Raw genomic sequence first — 18,244 nt, forward strand, 5'->3', positions numbered from 1 at the left:
GTAGTGATTTTTACCACGACACGGTTTCGGTTGATCAAATATTTATTTTTATTTATTTTTTTTCAGTTAGTGCTAAATGTGTGATTTTGCAGTCAACTTTACCATTAACTACTATGTCACAAAAAGAGAAAATTCATCCGAACAATGACCCAAATGATCAATATGGACCTTAGATGGTAGATGAAAGAAGGACAAGACAAAGCTCATGACCAAACGTAACAACCCATGGAACAAAAACATGTAATATAGACTCAGGCTTGAGATACTCAATCCTCGATGAGACGAACATCAAACACGAAAACAAAATGACCACATATCTAACCACCTCTTAGGAGCGGAGTAACCCAAACAAATTCGATAAGGAGACAACCATCATCAATACGAAAGGAATAAGAGGTACACCGAAGACCCAATCTAGAAACCCTAGTCTACGTATAGAGGAGGAGGAGGAGGAGGAAAAAAAAAACAGTACCCTAATAACACAAAAAAACATTAACACTGGAAAAATATCAGCGTCCAAAATTGAAAACACTGGATAAACCCTTACTAAAACCACCACTAGGGAACAACATCCAAGGGACGCTCAACCTCGGTGCAAAGTTAATAACGTACAACATGAGAAGCTTGTAAACTTGGACTTAATACTAAAAGAGCCTACTATCATTGTATGTATAATCCCTCCGAGCTCCAAGGACTCCACCTTCGACAACTCACTGGAAACTAAGGGGCAATTGGTGGAATCCTCCATGGATACTACACTCCATACAATAATAACCTTCGCCAACGTGGGAATCCGACAACGAATAAAGAACATAACCAAGAAAATCAAACAAAGAACACGACAAAGGATACAAGCAAACCGTACCCCTTGAGGGAAAAGCAAAAAGTTCAAAACGGAAAGCAATCGCTCTCCATTTTCAAACTGATTCAAAAGATGGTTCATGATATTCATGAATAATTGACTGTAACGAGCTCAAAGAACACGAGAGAACAAACACATAGGGAACAAATCGCCTAAAGGGAAAGCCTAGATACCAATATCAACCATATCATCATGGATTTCAACTTATTTACATAGAATTAACCGACGTTTGTAAAATCATAATTCCCTAAATTTTTAAAGAATATATGACGGAACATAAACTGCACCTAGTCACTCTTAGAACCTTGCATTATCGAACCAAATGCAGATAAAGTCATTTCAAATTTGGGATTCAAATCCTCATATCAGGTTGAGGCACTAGGCTTCTCAGGGGGAATATGGCTCCTATGGAATGATTTGATCACTATCGAAGTACTAATCGTACATCCGTAATTCATCCAATCAAAAGTCTCCACTCCTTCTACCCGTGCCTATTCTTAGTCAAAATGGTATATGCACATCCAGAACGGTGAAAAAGCAATCACTCTGGTCGGACCTTTCAACGACTATTACATATGGCTTACTTCCTTGGGTACTAGCAAACGACTTTAATTCAATACTATAAATGAATGAGAAAAAGAGGAAGTAAGAGGAATCCCCTGTAAATGGTTATCCAATTTCTTGGACAATCACATACTCCTGAATATGGGATTCACTGGACCATGATTCATCTGGTAATGGATAGGGTGCTCGAACGCCTTGATCGAATAATTTGTAATGTAACGTGGCTTACTCTCAACCCCATGTCAACAGTGCACCACCTACTTCGAATACAGTCAAGACTACATGTCAATCCTAATTAGAACTTTGGAAGGCTCAGGAAAACACGATACGAGACCATTCCGATTCCTTGTTGGATGGACGAAACACCGAGAATTCGTTAAATTCATTCACGAGGATAGAGCACAGACGAGTACATACAACACTCGATCAAATCGATTTTTGAATAGATGAAAATATAGAATAAAGACATGTATGGACATCTCACCACCAGGAAAAAAAGACCTTGAATGCCACCTATAAAAGTTACCAACATTAATAAATAAACATGGGGCAATCGATGCGCGTATTGGAGCTGAACACATCTACAGAAAGAACTAGAAGAGGTATTGGACTACGAGGAATTACTATGGCAATAAAAAAGCCAAAGTGATAGAGTTATGCATGAAGATCATAATATAAAATACTACCACAATCGCACTTTGGCAAGACAAAAATTTAACAAAATAACAGCCATGAAGCTCCAAGACGGGTCGTAATATACTGATGACTCGACCGTACAAGAGGAATGCATAAAATTTTATGCAAATCTATACACCGTAACTAGCAACCAGAATGCACCATCCTTAAAAAAATGAGCCTTCCTCAAACTTGGGAGCTCAGACATCACCCTGCTGGAGGCAAGAATCATGAATGATGAAATCAGACGAGCATTACTTAATACGAACCTTCTTAAAGCACCCATAGTAGACAACCTACACGCACTCCAACGGGGTACGATTGGGGATTCAATCTACCGATGGGTGAAAGGAATATTTGTTGGATAACCAAGCGAACCTAAACTAAAAAACCGTACTCGTCCTTATCCCAAAAATAGCTAATCCTAAAACCTTCTATTAATTCAGACCCATCAACCTGTGCACAATACTCATCATGAAAATAATTACGAATTGATTTAAAGTTGTTTTCCCAAATATGATCACACCTAGCCAAGCAATCTTCAAAGTCGGACGAAACATCACAGAGAACATCCTCTTGACCCTGGAAGTAATCTACTCAATGCGAATAAAGAAATGAAACACCTCATAAATGACGGTTAAAGTCGACTTAGAAAAAACATACGATCGAGTGAGGTGGGACTTCCTCCTAGAATCCCTCTACGAAATGTGGTACCCGAGTAGTATATATAAAGTCTTTATGAACGTCGTATCAACATCAACCACACAAATTCTATGGAATGGGAAGTTGTTAAGAGAATTAAAACCAATTAGAAGGATGCACCAAGGATGCCCGCTGTCACTCTATATTTTCGTTCTATGTATGGAAAGATTAGTCCATAAGATATAACACATAATGAATACATGATTATAGCAACCGATTGTACTACCCAAGGGAGGAACACTATTAACACACATTTTCTTCATTGACGACCGCGTTATAGTTGGTAAAATCACACATTAGTAAGCAACAATTATAGAGGACATACTCGATCATTTTAGTCAATGCTCTGGGAACAAGATAAACGTAAACAAAACCTAAATATGCTTCTCAACAAATATATATAAGGACACTACGGACGTCAATAGTAGCAAGCTAGACTTTCAACGTATCGATGATTTGGGCACCTATATGAGAATGTCGCTATTCCACCGAAGAGTCTTCCTAAACACGTTCTAATTTATCCTTGATAAAGTTTGGGCCAACCTTAACAATTGGGAAGCAAAGAAACTGTCATTTGCAGACCAAATCACACTGACTAAAGTTGTACTACTCTTTATCTGCAACTATTTCATGCAAACAATATCCATACTAAAAAGCATGTGTGGAAAAATCGAATAAATAAGTAGAAGCTTCATATGTGGATCCTCCGCGAACAACCAAAAATTGGCTCTGGTTAGTTGGGACGAATGCTGCCGACCCATCAGTGACGAATCCAAAAATACTTTTTAGGGTGACACATATTAATTATTGAAATTTTTCATACCTGATAGGCACAAGTAAAATTTCAGGATAGACACCCATAGTAAAATTAACATCTAATATAAAGAAACTCGGATTCTAAAGTGGGCACGTGCCCACCCTAAGATTGTTTTACATCCGCCACTGCAACCCATCGAAAATTGAGGCTTATGAATTCGAAAATTTTCAACCCAAAATGAAATGTTTCTACTTAAACTAGGATTTAACTTACTAGTCGAAGAGAATTCACTATTAACGCATGTCTTTAGATCCAAGCATAAAATTCAAGACTCACTTCCCATAGCGATTGGAGGACGTCAATGCTCATTTTTATGGTGTTCACTAAGTCAAATATGACCAATGGTCCGATAAAATCTAACGTGGTCCCTAGAAAATGATCAACGTACTTGGTTCAGACTGGATAACTGGATTTCTAAACTGGACCCACTAATTCATCTAGTCAATGACTTAATAGATCCAAATACCTCAATAAGGGTATATGATGCCACGATTGACCTAGGATAATGGGATATGAATTTCCTACAACAATACCTCGACGCAGCACAGATCGCCCACATCCTAGCTATTTCCCTTCCATGCACGATTGCTGGGAAAGACATTCCCATCTACAAAAGGGGACGAGGAAGGTAAATGCACGGTTAAAGCGACATACAATCAAATATAACAATTACAATGAGAAATAAAGGATGTGAATTAGTCCCTAGCTTGAACATTCGATAGACCCCAATGAATTTGATAGTTTATTTGGCTAACGCTCTGATCTCAAATACTTAACCATAAGAGGACACGACGAGGATTAATCTCAGATGCATCAATCCCAATCTGCGCCAACACAACTGAAGACACCATCCATGTACTATGGGACTGCCAAAATACTTACATTTTATGGATGCAAATCGTCCCATCAGAGAAACACGCCGAGTTTTTCCCCCTTCCCTTAGTTATGTGGCTACGAACCAACTTGTTGAACTCTATCCCAAATACCCAATATCGTATGAGAAATATGACAGAAAAATACTGTTTAGAACCCTTATATGGTAACTCTGGAAACAATGCAATAATTTGGTATTTGGTGGAGGGACCAGATCAGTATTCAGGCTACTCTAGTCAATAGTATCGTGGAACAAGGTAATGGGAACATCGACGGTAGTAAATGCACCGCACCAACCGTCGACAAAGCCAAAGAAAAAATGGACACTCCCTCCGAACGAAACAGTGAAGCTAAACACGGACGATGTAGTCAATCCAAACACCCACTTAACCTCAACAGGAGGTATAACACGAGACAGAAATGGACAGTGGCTATTTGGATACATCTCTCGTTTCTACAAAATCCAAAAAAATTGCTCATCAAAATCCAAAAGCATCTTAAATTACAAAGATACCCTTTATCACCGTCAAACCCCATCGTCATCGTGGCACGGTGGGGCAACGCCCTTGGCCCCACCATCTCCACCACCCCCAGAAAATATGGATCCCACTTCAAAACCCCACCACAATTATAAGTACCGTTGTAAGAGTTTTTTTTTTCTTTTTACAGTTCTGCAACTTTACGTAGGGGAAGTATCTAAAAGCCTTCTGTTTTACAATAAATTGAGCTGAAATCATGACTGAAATGTGTGTTTAGCGTTGAATTTTCTCATTAAGAGTCATTTGATCGTGTCTCAGTTCAATACTCCAAAGCTTTTCACCTTTTATTTATTTATTTTTATTTATAACAGAGAGGCACATTTGCTGGCAAAATTGGGTCTCCCTTTCTCTGTCAAGGAAAGAATCAATCGATAAAAAAACAGTCACACGAAAACGAAAGAGACTACTATTTCTTTTCTTACTATTTAATACTATTCTATAATAATTGACATCATATTTTATTTCTAGATGTATTTCTATAATCGGTTCCCTACCTTTCTCTGATTCTCTCTCTCTATAAAAGCTGTGCTTTTTTTGTGCATTCTATAATGTGGGTTTCTTCTTCATTGTAATTGGTGCCCAAGAGAAATAGAGAGACAAAAGGGGAGGGGGTATAGTTTGGATCTTTATGAGTTTTGAGTGATGAAGGAGAGAGATACATAGCTTCATTGAAGTGGGTTTCTCTTACTTTTAAAGCTTTTATTTAAACCTCAGGTTGTTGTTTTTGGGGCTTGGGAACTAGATGGACACCAAAGGAAGACTCATTGCTGGTTCTCACAACAGGAATGAGTTTGTTCTCATCAATGCTGATGAGATTGCAAGAGTAAGTCCCCTCGAAGTTTATTGCTTTTTAATTACAGCTCCATTGACTTGCTATGTGTGTGTGTTTTGTTTTTTGTATGGTGTTTATATACAGTTCAGAAAAAAATTCCTTGTTGTCCCAACTCAGTAAATTCTTCTGTACCCTGTAGATCTCAGTTGATAGACGCATCCAATTCAATCAATTAGCAACTCTGGATTTGCATAAAATTTTGTTATTTAGTCTATATTAGAAAAGCAGTTTTTTATGATCTGCTGGCAGTTGACATTGTTAATTGTGAAACTATGACTTGCAGGTGACATCTGTTAAAGAGTTAAGTGGGCAGATTTGCCAGATCTGTGGTGATGAGATAGAGCTTACCGTTGATGGAGAGCCATTTGTTGCCTGCAATGAGTGTGCGTTCCCAGTATGCAGGCCTTGCTATGAATATGAAAGAAGGGAGGGCAATCAAGCATGTCCTCAATGCAAAACCAGATACAAGCGCCTTAAAGGTGAGCTTTGTTAAGTTGATGTTTCAGTAAAACTCCATTGAGAGCGGCTTGGTAATGGTTGTCTGTCTGAAATTAAGCTAACAGTGTGACCTTATATTATTTCAGGTTGCCCTCGTGTAAAAGAAGATGAGGAAGAGGACGGCGATGATGATTTGGAGAATGAGTTTGATATCGTGAGCCATGATAGGAGAGACCCTCACCATATTGCTGCAGCCATGCTCTCTGATCGATATAATATCAATCATGGATCCCGACCTCATGTTTCAGGAATAAGCACCCCGACAGAGTTCGATGCTGCATCTGTTGCTTCAGAGGTCCCTCTCCTGACATATGGCCAAGAGGTGAATTTGGTTTTACGATAAAAAATTTTGTTTATTTGAGTTTGGTATTACATTGGTGGCTGACATCTGATTGATTTTTGATGAAGGATTTCGGGATTTCCTCAGATAAGCATGCTCTAATCGTTCCTCCCTTAATGAGTCGTGGAAAACGTGTCCATCCAATGCCAACACCTGATCCGTCCATGACTTGTGAGTTATTTCATATGGTTGGTAGAAATTTATGAGAACTTGTATTTTAATTTCAAATGAATAATTGAAGTGCTTCTGAATTTGTCTGTTAAAAATCATTCTATTTTTAGTGTTTAACATGGTTTGTGTTGCTGATATCATAGTACCACCCAGACCAATGGATCCTAAAAAAGGATTTGGCAGTGTATGGGATTGGAACTGTTGCATGGAAGAAAAGAATGGAGGATTGGAAGAATAAACAGAATGATAAACTCCAGTTGGTTAAACATGAAGGAAGTATTGGAGATGAGTTTGAGGGTTCTGACTTGCCGATGTACGTGCATTTTCTCTCTGAAATTCTTTTTGGTAGCCTGAGCGTGTTTTAGTATAGAAGCTTGTTCTTGCAACTGTTTGTTTAGTAGGTTCCTTGTCCTTCTTTGGATTGAAACCATATAGAATTGTCAAATGACTTAGAAGAAGACCTGGCTGCTTCTGTTAGTGTCCGAGTTGCTAATCATTAAGGATATTTATGGTTTATGACATAAGCATAATTGTTGATTTTCTCTACTGCCAATAATTTTTCCTTGCTTTCTTTTCTAATGAGAAATGACAATTTTCTTTTAATATGATTGCATTATTTTATTTTAGTCAGCTCTATAGTTCATATCCTTTTCGCATATATGTTACTTTCATGTTATGAGCAGATGAATGCACCATTTTTCTATATTGAAAAAGTTTTTTCATATTGTATCTCAGGTCTCTGAATCAAACACTGTAGGCTAAATTTTATGGATTCATTAACACCTTTTTCACGTTCACGACTAAAAATGTAAATTTATGTGTTATTATAGGATGGATGAAGGCAGGCAGCCACTTTCAAGGAAACTACCAGTACCCTCTAGCAAGATAAATCCGTACAGAATAATAATCCTACTCCGGCTTGCGATCCTGGTGTTGTTTTTTCACTATAGAATTCTGCATCCCTTGAATGATGCTTATGTTCTCTGGCTTATTTCAGTCATTTGTGAAATATGGTTTGCTGTATCATGGATATTGGATCAGTTCCCGAAATGGTACCCGATTGAAAGGGAAACATACCTTGAGCGTTTATCATTGAGGTGATTTCATTGTCCTTTATCCTCTTCCCTCCCCCATTCTTTTTTTTCATTGCATCTCAATTCCTCTCACCTTGCCTCTGTATCTACACTAAGCTCGTGTGCATATCAGAGAGGGATTTCACTTTTAGCTATTATTAATTTTATTTATATTATTGGGTTTTCTCTTCTTTTTTAAGGTATGAGAAAGAAGGGAAGCCGTCTGAGCTAGCTTCTGTAGACGTATTTGTTAGTACAGTTGATCCAATGAAGGAGCCACCGCTTATCACTGCAAATACAGTTCTGTCTATCCTTGCTGTAGATTTTCCAGTTGATAAAGTAGCTTGCTATGTCTCTGATGATGGTGCTGCCATGCTCACGTTTGAGGCTCTATCCGAGACATCTGAATTTGCAAGAAAATGGGTACCGTTTTGTAAGAAGTTCAGCATTGAACCTCGAGCTCCAGAATGGTATTTTGCTCAAAAAGTCGACTATTTGAGAGATAAAGTAGATCCAACATTTGTTAGGGAACGCCGGGCCATGAAGGTTTGCAACATTTTCCTCCTAATATTAATATGTTTGCTGCGGCTAAGTATCTGCCATTTGACTAGCTTAGCTGCATGAAAGAACCAAGCGTCGACCGAGAGATTGCAGTACTTAAGCATAAAACTTTAGCAGGAAGAGAGTTTGTTTATTTGCCTCCAGAAAAAAGAAAACATCAACTTATATAATTGCTACTTTCTTTATTCTTTGGCATGGCATTTTTGTTCTTAAAACAGGTTTTCCAATGGTTTAATAACTGGTGTTGCTCATTTGTTGATACAGAGGAAATATGAAGAGTTCAAAGTTAGAATAAATGGCTTGGTTGCAACGGAACAAAAGGTTCCAGAAGATGGTTGGACAATGCAGGATGGAACTCCATGGCCCGGAAACAATGTCAGGAACCATCCTGGCATGATCCAGGTGAGCTGTTATTCGTTAAATACTGTTTGGGATTTGGTTCAGATGCTCTTCGGTCCCCACATTATTTGCAGTATGCATTAACATGGTAAACATTTGGTATTCTTTGTTTCAGGTTTTCCTTGGTCATGATGGTGTTCGTGATCTTGAAGGGAATGAATTACCTCGTCTAATTTATGTTTCTCGTGAAAAGAGACCAGGATTTGATCACCACAAGAAAGCTGGGGCCATGAATGCTTTGTTATACCCGTCTTCTCTCTGTCTCTAGCATGCAGCCATGCACTCACAACAGTCTCAGCTTGGCAGTTGGCATGTCCTTTGATCTTTCTGTTGTCGGGTTTAATCTAATTGTAATTATATTTGGTTGATTTATGAAGGTGCGAGTTTCTGCCTTCATCTCCAATGCTCCTTTCCTGCTGAACGTTGATTGTGATCACTACATAAACAACAGTAAGGCTCTTCGTGAAGCCATGTGCTTCATGATGGACCCTATTTCGGGCAAAAAAATCTGTTATGTCCAGTTTCCTCAAAGATTTGATGGCATTGACCGACATGATAGATACTCAAACCGAAATGTTGTCTTTTGACGTATGATTCGTCAAACTTCAATTTTGCAGACATGTTTCTGCGTAAGAGGAGAAGATGACATGCTATTTCTTTCCAAAAAACAGATCAACATGAAAGGCCTGGATGGGATTCAAGGACCTATTTACGTTGGAACTGGATGCGTCTTCAGGAGGCAGGCACTCTACGGATATGATGCCCGTGTCAAGAAAAAGCCTCCAAGAAGGACATGCAATTGTTTGCCAAAATGGTGCTGCTGCTGCTTCCGATCTAAAAAGAACAGGAAATCAAAATCCATTGATAAGAAGAAAAATGAGGTTCCAAAGCACATACATGCTCTAGAAAATATTGAAGAGGGAATTGAAGGTAATTATTTTTCTTCATTCGTTTCCAGTATGCACCTGCAAAATCTTGGAATATTCTTCCTTCAGAAATTTTTTCCCCATCAAAGTTTGGTCTTCCATATTTACAAATATATTTTGCCGCAAACCTAGAATTATTCCACTATTTTGTTGTTAGAGTAGGTATTGTCGTGGCTCTTTGTTAAAGTTAGATTATTTTAGAGCCTTATAGTGCCATCATCTGTGTTGCAGGTATAGATAATGAGAAGTCGGCCCTTATGCCACAAATCAAATTCGAGAAGAAATTTGGTCAGTCACCTGTTTTCATTGCTTCAACACTTATGGAGGATGGGGGAATCCCAAAGGGAGCAACCACTGCATCACTCTTGAAAGAAGCAATTCATGTCATCAGCTGTGGTTATGAAGATAAAACAGATTGGGGGAAGGAAGTATGTCGAAAGTGTCCTGGACTTAATAAATTAATTTGTATCTTGTGAAGTTTTTTTCTTAGAGTTATTGAATTTTGATAATGATGCTCATCAATTCATATCATCATCCAGGTGGGATGGATATATGGCTCTGTTACTGAGGATATATTAACAGGCTTCAAGATGCACTGCCATGGCTGGCGGTCAGTGTACTGCATGCCGAAAAGGCCTGCATTTAAAGGTTCAGCTCCTATTAACCTGTCTGATCGTCTGCACCAAGTTTTACGATGGGCTCTGGGATCTGTTGAAATTTTCTTTAGCAGGCATTGCCCATTATGGTACGGGTATGGTTGTGGATTGAAACCCTTGGAGCGGTTTTCGTATATTGCTTCTGTTGTGTACCCGTTGACATCAATTCCACTGCTCGTGTATTGTATACTACCGGCCATCTGTCTCCTTACTGGAAAGTTCATTGTCCCTGAGGTAATTCTGAATTTCTGAGTAGCATATCTTTTTAACATGCGTACTAAATAATTATTTTGAGATCAATTAGTTAAAAACAATCAGCTAGGATTAGACATTTTCAAACTGTTTGTAGGTGATAGTATGACTGCTCATTGCCAACACTTAAAATTGCAGCAAAACTCATATGATACCAGAAAAGTATTCCTCGATGTGCCGAGGGAATTACAAAATCTGGATGCTGCATTTTATCTTGCTTTGTCAAAATTTCAGCTAATACTGATTTTTGTATTTGCAGATTAGTAATTATGCCAGTCTCCTTTTCATGTCTCTCTTCATAATCATAGCTGTGACTAGTATCCTAGAAATGCAGTGGGGAGGTGTCGGAATACATGACTGGTGGAGAAATGAGCAGTTCTGGGTGATCGGTGGTGTCTCATCGCACCTATTTGCTCTCTCTTCCAGGGTCTGCTTAAGGTTTTAGCAGGAGTTAACACAAACTTCACTGTTACATCAAAAGGAGGAGATGATGGGGAATTTTCCGAGCTGTACATATTCAAGTGGACATCTTTATTGATTCCTCCCATGACATTGTTGATCATCAACATAATTGGAGTCATAGTTGGGATTTTGGACGCCATCTCAAACGAATACGACTCGTGGGGGCAACTATTCGGTAGACTGTTCTTTGCATTATGGGTCATCGTTCATCTTTACCCCTTCCTCAAGGGGTTGATGGGGAAACAAGACAGGCTTCCCACCATTATCGTGGTTTGGTCAATACTTTTAGCATCAATTTTCTCTCTTTTATGGGCTCGAGTCAACCCATTTATATCGAAAGGAGGCATTGTTCTAGAAGTGTGCGGGTTGAACTGTGAATAAAAATACAATAAAAAGAAAAAAGAAACAGAGTTGAAAGATTAGATGCCCCGTGATCAATGAAGGCTGTGTGAAAATTGCATAAGTCTTCTGCTTCTTTTGGTCGAAGAAGCAGATGACATCCCTCGATTCAACATAACCGCCTCAAATATGATGTAAAAGGTGAGGAAGAAGGTGCTTGTTGACACATATATAGAACTGTGATCCTATTTGTTGGTGCTACCCTCATTCTCCTTCATGTCATGCAAAATCAGTCGTTTTGGTGTTCTTTGAATCAAACCAAACTTGCTCTTGCTTTTCATTATGGACGACATCGACTGCTTAACTGGCACACTGTTGCTTTTCTCCATTTTCCCACTCGCATTTAGCAAGTTCAGTTCGGTTCTGAAGGCTGTTTCTTCACAAACCGCCACTGCAGCACAGTAAAAAAATGAAACTATGCAAAAAAAAAAAAAATAATGCGTAATCGAAATGTCCAAAGTTAAACAGATCTAACCTTTGCCAGTTTCTGAACTCTTTAAAACGGGAGATTTATCTCTCATTGCTGCATCCAGCCCCGAGAAGTCATTCCTCAACTCCATATTTTCTTCTGTACCTTCAGGTCCATCCTTTCTCAAGGAGAAATTTGTTTCCTCAACATCCGATTTCGCAATATAATCACCCTCTTTAATGTCACTTAAATTGCATTTTGCTACGGCCATGTCTAGAGCAACATCATTACTATCACCAGTCTTTGCATATATGAATTTTTAACGTCGTCTTCAACCCCAAACAACAATCTCATCTCCATGTTGGTAAAGATGTTTGATTCATCAGGATTCTCTAGGTGTTTACGTTCTGCTCCATTTTAACATCATCAGCGGACACAATTTTTTCTGTATTAATCTAAAAGAGTGGTTTCGTTTACAAATAAGTCATTGAAATGAAGGGAACGATTGAGTACTTACCATCAGAAGGGCAATCCACAACCATCTGAGGTTTCATTGACGAAGCTATGTTCAGCTTACTGCAGCTTTCAACTTCCCTGGAATCATGAGCTATGGTTTCAGGAAAATGTAAGGCATTTGGTTCGTCGGTCTCTAGGTTACAATTCTTCCTTCCATCCAAACATGGAGACTGGTTCACATCCGATTTGTCAATGCCATCCAGGACTTTCAGTTTTCACGGACCCTTCACAATCATCAGACTTTGCTCCACCAACAAGTTCTTCAAGACCTATCTCGCTCTCGTCTTCAAAGGAACCATCAGTATCTGTATCATGATCCTGAAAAAGCAAAACCAGTAGTCACCTTTGAGTATAAAAGATGAGTCATGAAAGTTAAAGCCTCAATCCAGTTAACAACTGCACCTTTGCATTCAGTAGATGTCATCCATAGCTTGTGGATGTTCTTTTTCTGCTTTGCCACAGGAAAAATAAAAGAAAAAGATAACTTATAATTTGATAAAAAGATAGAGATGTACTTTTAGTTAAAAAATTGTAACTGCGCCAAATCAATATTTTTCAGTATTTGAAAAAAAAACATGAAATAGTTGAATTACCAATACTGATTTCAAGCTTGCCACAAGGTGTATCAGCAGATGACGAGACATCTTCCTGTTCACCATGTAAAGATCTCTGATGAGAAACAAGCGATTTTTCACCATCCTCGACCCTAGCTTCTTCAATGGGGAAGGCAGTATCAAATTGTTCTGTTGCATCACTATGGTTTGTGTCAGGATCATCAACCTTTGTTCCATATTGAGGGTAGCTACTGTTTAAAGTGCTTTCCAGTGGGAAAACCACTGGAATGTTATCCACAGCCATGTCAATAGTTGACGTAAAACCATCTACTCCGAAGGAAGAGCTACAATTATGTTCAAGTCCAACCTCTTCACCTTGATTATCATGACCACCATAGTTCTCAGCTTCCATGACAGCAGGTACATTTGATATTTCTCCTGGATACTCAGTGCTCGGAACCCCGAAAGTATCATTTTATTGAATTATTTGATTGTGACACTCATATTGGGGTCATGCAACTCTGCATCCACATTGACACCACTGCACTCAGTAAGCTCAGCTTTCAGGGGTGATGTTGCTTTTTGCTCCACCATATTGTCCTCTTGTACAACAGCTGTTTCACCACTAGCAGCAAAGTCTTTAATGAAAGGATGACACACAACTCTTCCACCACTGGCATTCGTTTCTCCATCCACCAGTGCATGATCAAGAGGGCTTATTGAAAAAGATTCTGAAGTGAAAGGCGTGGTCCTTTCCTCGGATGGCAAAGCTTGAGTGCCATTACCAAAAGCACTAGCATTGACTTCTCCGGTTTCAGCACCTTGCATTGAAGTTTCACTTTCATTATCCTGAGGCAAAATATTTGCTGGAATTTCGTCTCTTGTATCCATGCAAACTGCCTCAGATTTTTCTTGCATGTCATTGATAGAATACTGAAAGCTTTTGTTGGGCAATTTCTCGTTCCAAATACCTGAAACAGGCAGAAAGAAGGAAAGTCCTTGATAAATAATTAGAGGAAAGTGATAATCTATGTAGCATATAAATTCTTTTGTTCTTGTCCCAAGAATATCTAGTCAACTGCTACATTCTTCCTGTATATACTTTCTATCATTCGTCAGAAAACTGAACTGATTAAACACTAAAGCTTTTGAGGAAACAACCAGTATTAGCAAGAAACAGAAATCAAATTAACAGTATCATTTACCACTGAATCAAGCAACAGTAAGGTGTACTTTAACAAAAAAGGGGATAATTCTAATGCATTAGCATTGTGAATAAACATCACCATGAGAAGCATTTTCAAGTATATCATTACCCTTCTCTTCTGGTGAAACTGGACCTGCTACTTCTCCAATAACTTCATATGTAAGTTTCTCCTCCGTTTCACCTGAAACATCGTTAAAGCTTCCGAGTTGTCTATTTTTTTTAACTATTGCACATTGAATGTCAATACATTCTGAAACTGGATGATAAACGCCATCTTCCCTAGACTTTCCTTCAGAACTCTGATCATTAATATTTTTTCCACTGACAAACAACACAGTTTCAGATTTTAATGTCTTCTTTTCCCACTATTTTTGCATTTTCTTCAACATTTAGCTGATTAGGCATCGCACATCCTGCACTGCTAACATCAGTTTCAGCTCTATAAATTGTACCTGCAAGCAAGTATATGGTAAAAAGTTCAATCGACAAACTGCCTGGATCTTAATATAAAACACTCTTATCATCGTTCGATATTCCAAAAAGTTAAAAAAGATAGAAAGTGAAAAGTAAAGATACCTTGGTATCCTCTGCTGACTACTTGAGTTCTAAGAGGACTTACAAAATCTTTCTCGTGACTGCTTAAGCTCCATTGCATTGCTATAATTGTTGTTTGACCAGTGGCTTCACTCATTTCATCAGTCTCAACTGAACTTTCAGTTTGTAACATTCCTATACCAGAAGAATCACCGGTACCTGTTTCTGCTGTTTTCTTCAAGGAATCTCCAGATTCCTTTGTACCACCACTTTCACATACTTTATTCAAGTGATCCCAGAAAACTACCTCCTGAACTTGTTCAGCAGCAGTTTGGTTGGTATCTTCTAAGTGCATTGAACTCTTATTCTCTTGAGTAAGACTTGTGTCTTCTTTAACTTCCATTTTGTCACTTTCCTAGAAAACTACCTCCTGAACTGCTCCAGCTCTCCGATCCTCTTGAGCAAGACTTGTGTCCTCATCAACTTCAATTTTGTCACTTTCCAAGGAAACTACCTCTTGAACTGTTTCAGCAGCCGTTATGTTGGTATCTTCTAAGTGAAATGAACACCGATCCTCTTTATATGTGTCCTCTTTAACTTCCATTTTGTTACTTTCCCTGAAAACTGTCTCCTGAACTGGTTCAGCGGCAGTTATGTCGGTATGTTCTAATTGCAGTGAACTCTGATCCTCTTGAACAAGACCTGTGTCCTCTTTATCTTCAATTTTATCACTTTCCCAGATAACTACCTCCTGAACTGGTTCAGCAGCAGTTACGTTAGTATCTTCCAAATGCATTGAACTTTGATCCTCTTGAGCAAGACTCGTATCCTCACGTACTTCAATTTTTTCACTTTCCCAGAAAACTACCTCCTGAACTAGTTCAGAAGAAATTATGTTGTTATTTTCTGAGTGCATTGAACCCTGATCCCCTTGAGCAAGACCTGTGTCTTCTTTAACTTCCGTTTTGCCACTTTCCCAGGTAACTACATACTGAACTGGTACAACAGCAGTTACGTTGGTATCTTCTGTGTGAACTGAACTCTGATCCTCTTGAACAAGACCCGTGTCCTCTTTAACTTCCGTTTCGTCACTTTCCCAGATAACTACATCCTGAACTGGTTCAGCAGCAGTTATGTCGGTATCATCTAAGTGCATTGAACTCTGAAACTGTTGAGCAAGACTTGTGTCCTCTTGAACTTCAATTTTGTCAAGTCTGCAGTCAACATTTTGAGTCTTCAACGATTCTTCTAAACCCAATACTCTCTCCGGTTTCAACTCATTTGAAGTTTCACCTGCAAATATAAATCACAAAGTGTTAAAGTTAGGAAATCAACATGGCATTCATTATGAAATCATAAACAAACTCACCTGCAATTTTTTTTTTTTGAAAAATAATAATTAAAATAAAATAAATTACTTTTAAAAATATAAATACAACACAGGTTACATTTTTGAATAATTGATGAATTTTTAATAATTACGAGGTAAAAAATATTGCATATATGTTATGTATTAACCTAAAGAAAATTTATAAACTTAAAATGAAAAAAGAGAGTATAGTTTGATTAGTTATTTTTTAATGAGAAAATCGCCTTAGTGACCAAAAATGCCTTATAATATACGATTTTAACCAACTTTTTTTGGATTTGCCAAAATGACCAACAAAATCGCAACGCGAAATAAAAATCGCAACGCGATCCCCAGAATCGCAAATCAGTTTCCAAAATCGCAATGCGATTCTTGAAAATCGCAATGCGATAGTACAAATTCGCATTGCGATTTTCCAGAATCGCAACGCGAATATGAAAATCGCAACGCGAACACATAAATCGCAACGCGTATCCGTAAACCGCAACGTGTATCCGTAAATCGCAACGCGTATCCGTAAATCGCAATGCGTATCCGTAAATACGCGTATCCGTAAATCGCAATGCGTATCCGTAAATCGCAACGCGTATCCGTAAATCGCAACGACAATACGTAAAATCGCAACGCGTATCCGTAAATCGCAACGCGATTTTTAAAGCGCCATTATAATCGCTACGCGTATTTTATTTTCAAATTACAAAAACGAATATTAAGACAAAATCTCGTAATCGCAACTCATAACCTAAAACTTAAAATCACAACTCAGTCTCATCTCCATCTCTCACTCTCTACGGCGAAATCCGTCCCCATCTCCGAAGATTTCCGTCCCCATCTCCGGCGAAATCCCTCACAACCATTCACGGTCAGAAATCCCTCACAATATTCAGAAATGGAAAATCAACCTCCGAGGGTTAGTTTTTTAATTATTTTATTTTGAAATTTTTGCATTATTGTAGGTTTTTCATATTGAAACTGATGATAAGTTTACTGGATAGATTAACCATTTCACTTAGATTTCATTTCGCGTTGCGATTCTCTCGTTGCGATTTTCATTTCGCGTTGCTATTCTCTCGTTGCGATTTTCAAGTTAGTATTTGTCTTTGTCTTTGTTCTGTCTTTTGGTTGAAGTAATGCAATCCATTCAAGTTTCAATTTGCAGAAGAGTCGCAACGAGAGAAATGAAAATCGCAACGCGAAAATGACTATATGCAACGAGAGAAATGAAAATCGCAACGAGAGAATCGCAACGCGAAATGAAAATCGCAACGAGAGAATCGCAACGCGAAACCAAAATCGCATTGCGATTTTCATTTCGCGTTGCGATTCTCTCGTTGCGATTTTCATTTCGCGTTGCGATTCTCTCGTTGCGATTTTCATTTCTCTCGTTGCGATAGTCATTCTCTCGTTGCGATTTTCATTTCAACCAAAAGACAAAACAGTGTTGCAAATTTTAGTTTCAAGAATAAACTACTACTTTTTATGTTTATTGTTTTTGGTATATCTTCACAGTGTAGTTTTTGGTATATCTAACTTGGTATGTTTATTGTTTTTGTAGAAATTTTTTTCGGCTTCATTGACATTAAGGAATAAAGTTAGCCTAGCCACTACAATTGCTTCGAAGCTTTCACCTGCACAAAGACAATTGTTTGAGGAAACCTGCTTCGGGCCATGGCTGAGAGTACAACATCCGGGTGGAGATGCTAATTTGACCCATTTGTGGCTTCAGACCATGACATCAAATCTACCCGACAGTATACAACGTGGTGAGGAAGAGATATGGTTTCATTTTCCACCAGCGTATACTTGTTTTGGGCGGAAGGAGTTCTGCCTAATCATTGGTCTACGATTCGGACACGATGATGTAGGCCGGTACACTCGTCATATCGCCCGCCCATCATGGTTATCCCGGGTTTTTCCGGATGAGTCAATGAAGAAGCCGAACCTACACGTCGACGACCTGAAGAAATTGTTTAATAAGAAAGATGGTTTCACTCGGATGGATGACGTCGATGTTGTCCGAGTATGCCTTCTACTACTTTTGTATGCCAGCTTTT

At 38.5% G+C, this 18,244-nt stretch overlaps 3 protein-coding genes and 1 pseudogene across 5 annotated transcripts; 1 reads left to right on the forward strand and 3 right to left on the reverse strand.

Moving 5' to 3' along the window:
• The first annotated feature begins 5,431 nt into the window (after positions 1-5,431).
• On the forward strand, positions 5,432-11,755 carry LOC120154309 (annotated as a pseudogene).
• A 1,181-nt stretch (positions 11,756-12,936) lies between these two features.
• Positions 12,937-13,535, reverse strand: LOC120154308. Its single transcript, XM_039166103.1, has 2 exons — positions 13,120-13,535; positions 12,937-12,974 (listed from the first exon to the last, which is right to left on the reverse strand). Exons 1-2 carry the CDS (start codon positions 13,490-13,492, stop codon positions 12,937-12,939), a joined length of 411 nt encoding a protein of 136 aa, XP_039022034.1. The 5' UTR covers positions 13,493-13,535.
• Positions 13,536-13,563: 28 nt separating this feature from the next.
• On the reverse strand, positions 13,564-14,561 carry LOC120154339. The gene is made up of 3 exons (XM_039166120.1): positions 14,557-14,561; positions 14,397-14,497; positions 13,564-14,051 (listed from the first exon to the last, which is right to left on the reverse strand). The coding sequence occupies exons 1-3, from the start codon at positions 14,559-14,561 to the stop codon at positions 13,564-13,566; spliced, it is 594 nt and encodes a 197-aa protein (XP_039022051.1).
• On the reverse strand, positions 14,527-15,987 carry LOC120154307. 3 transcript variants are annotated; one of them, XM_039166102.1, is made up of 3 exons: positions 15,930-15,987; positions 14,864-15,248; positions 14,527-14,739 (listed from the first exon to the last, which is right to left on the reverse strand). In XM_039166102.1, exons 2-3 carry the CDS (start codon positions 15,222-15,224, stop codon positions 14,627-14,629), a joined length of 474 nt encoding a protein of 157 aa, XP_039022033.1. In that variant the 5' UTR covers positions 15,225-15,248; positions 15,930-15,987; the 3' UTR covers positions 14,527-14,626. The 3 variants fall into 3 exon arrangements, with proteins under 3 accessions (XP_039022033.1, XP_039022032.1, XP_039022031.1); XM_039166101.1 differs by lacking the exon at positions 15,930-15,987 and adding an exon at positions 15,570-15,647; XM_039166100.1 differs by lacking the exon at positions 15,930-15,987 and adding an exon at positions 15,336-15,380.
• Between the last annotated feature and the right edge of the window lie 2,257 nt (positions 15,988-18,244).

The sequence above is a fragment of the Hibiscus syriacus genome, unplaced genomic scaffold (assembly GCF_006381635.1).
Source record: "Hibiscus syriacus cultivar Baekdansim isolate YM2019G1 unplaced genomic scaffold, ASM638163v2 tig00111128_pilon, whole genome shotgun sequence".
Taxonomy (NCBI): domain Eukaryota; kingdom Viridiplantae; phylum Streptophyta; class Magnoliopsida; order Malvales; family Malvaceae; genus Hibiscus; species Hibiscus syriacus.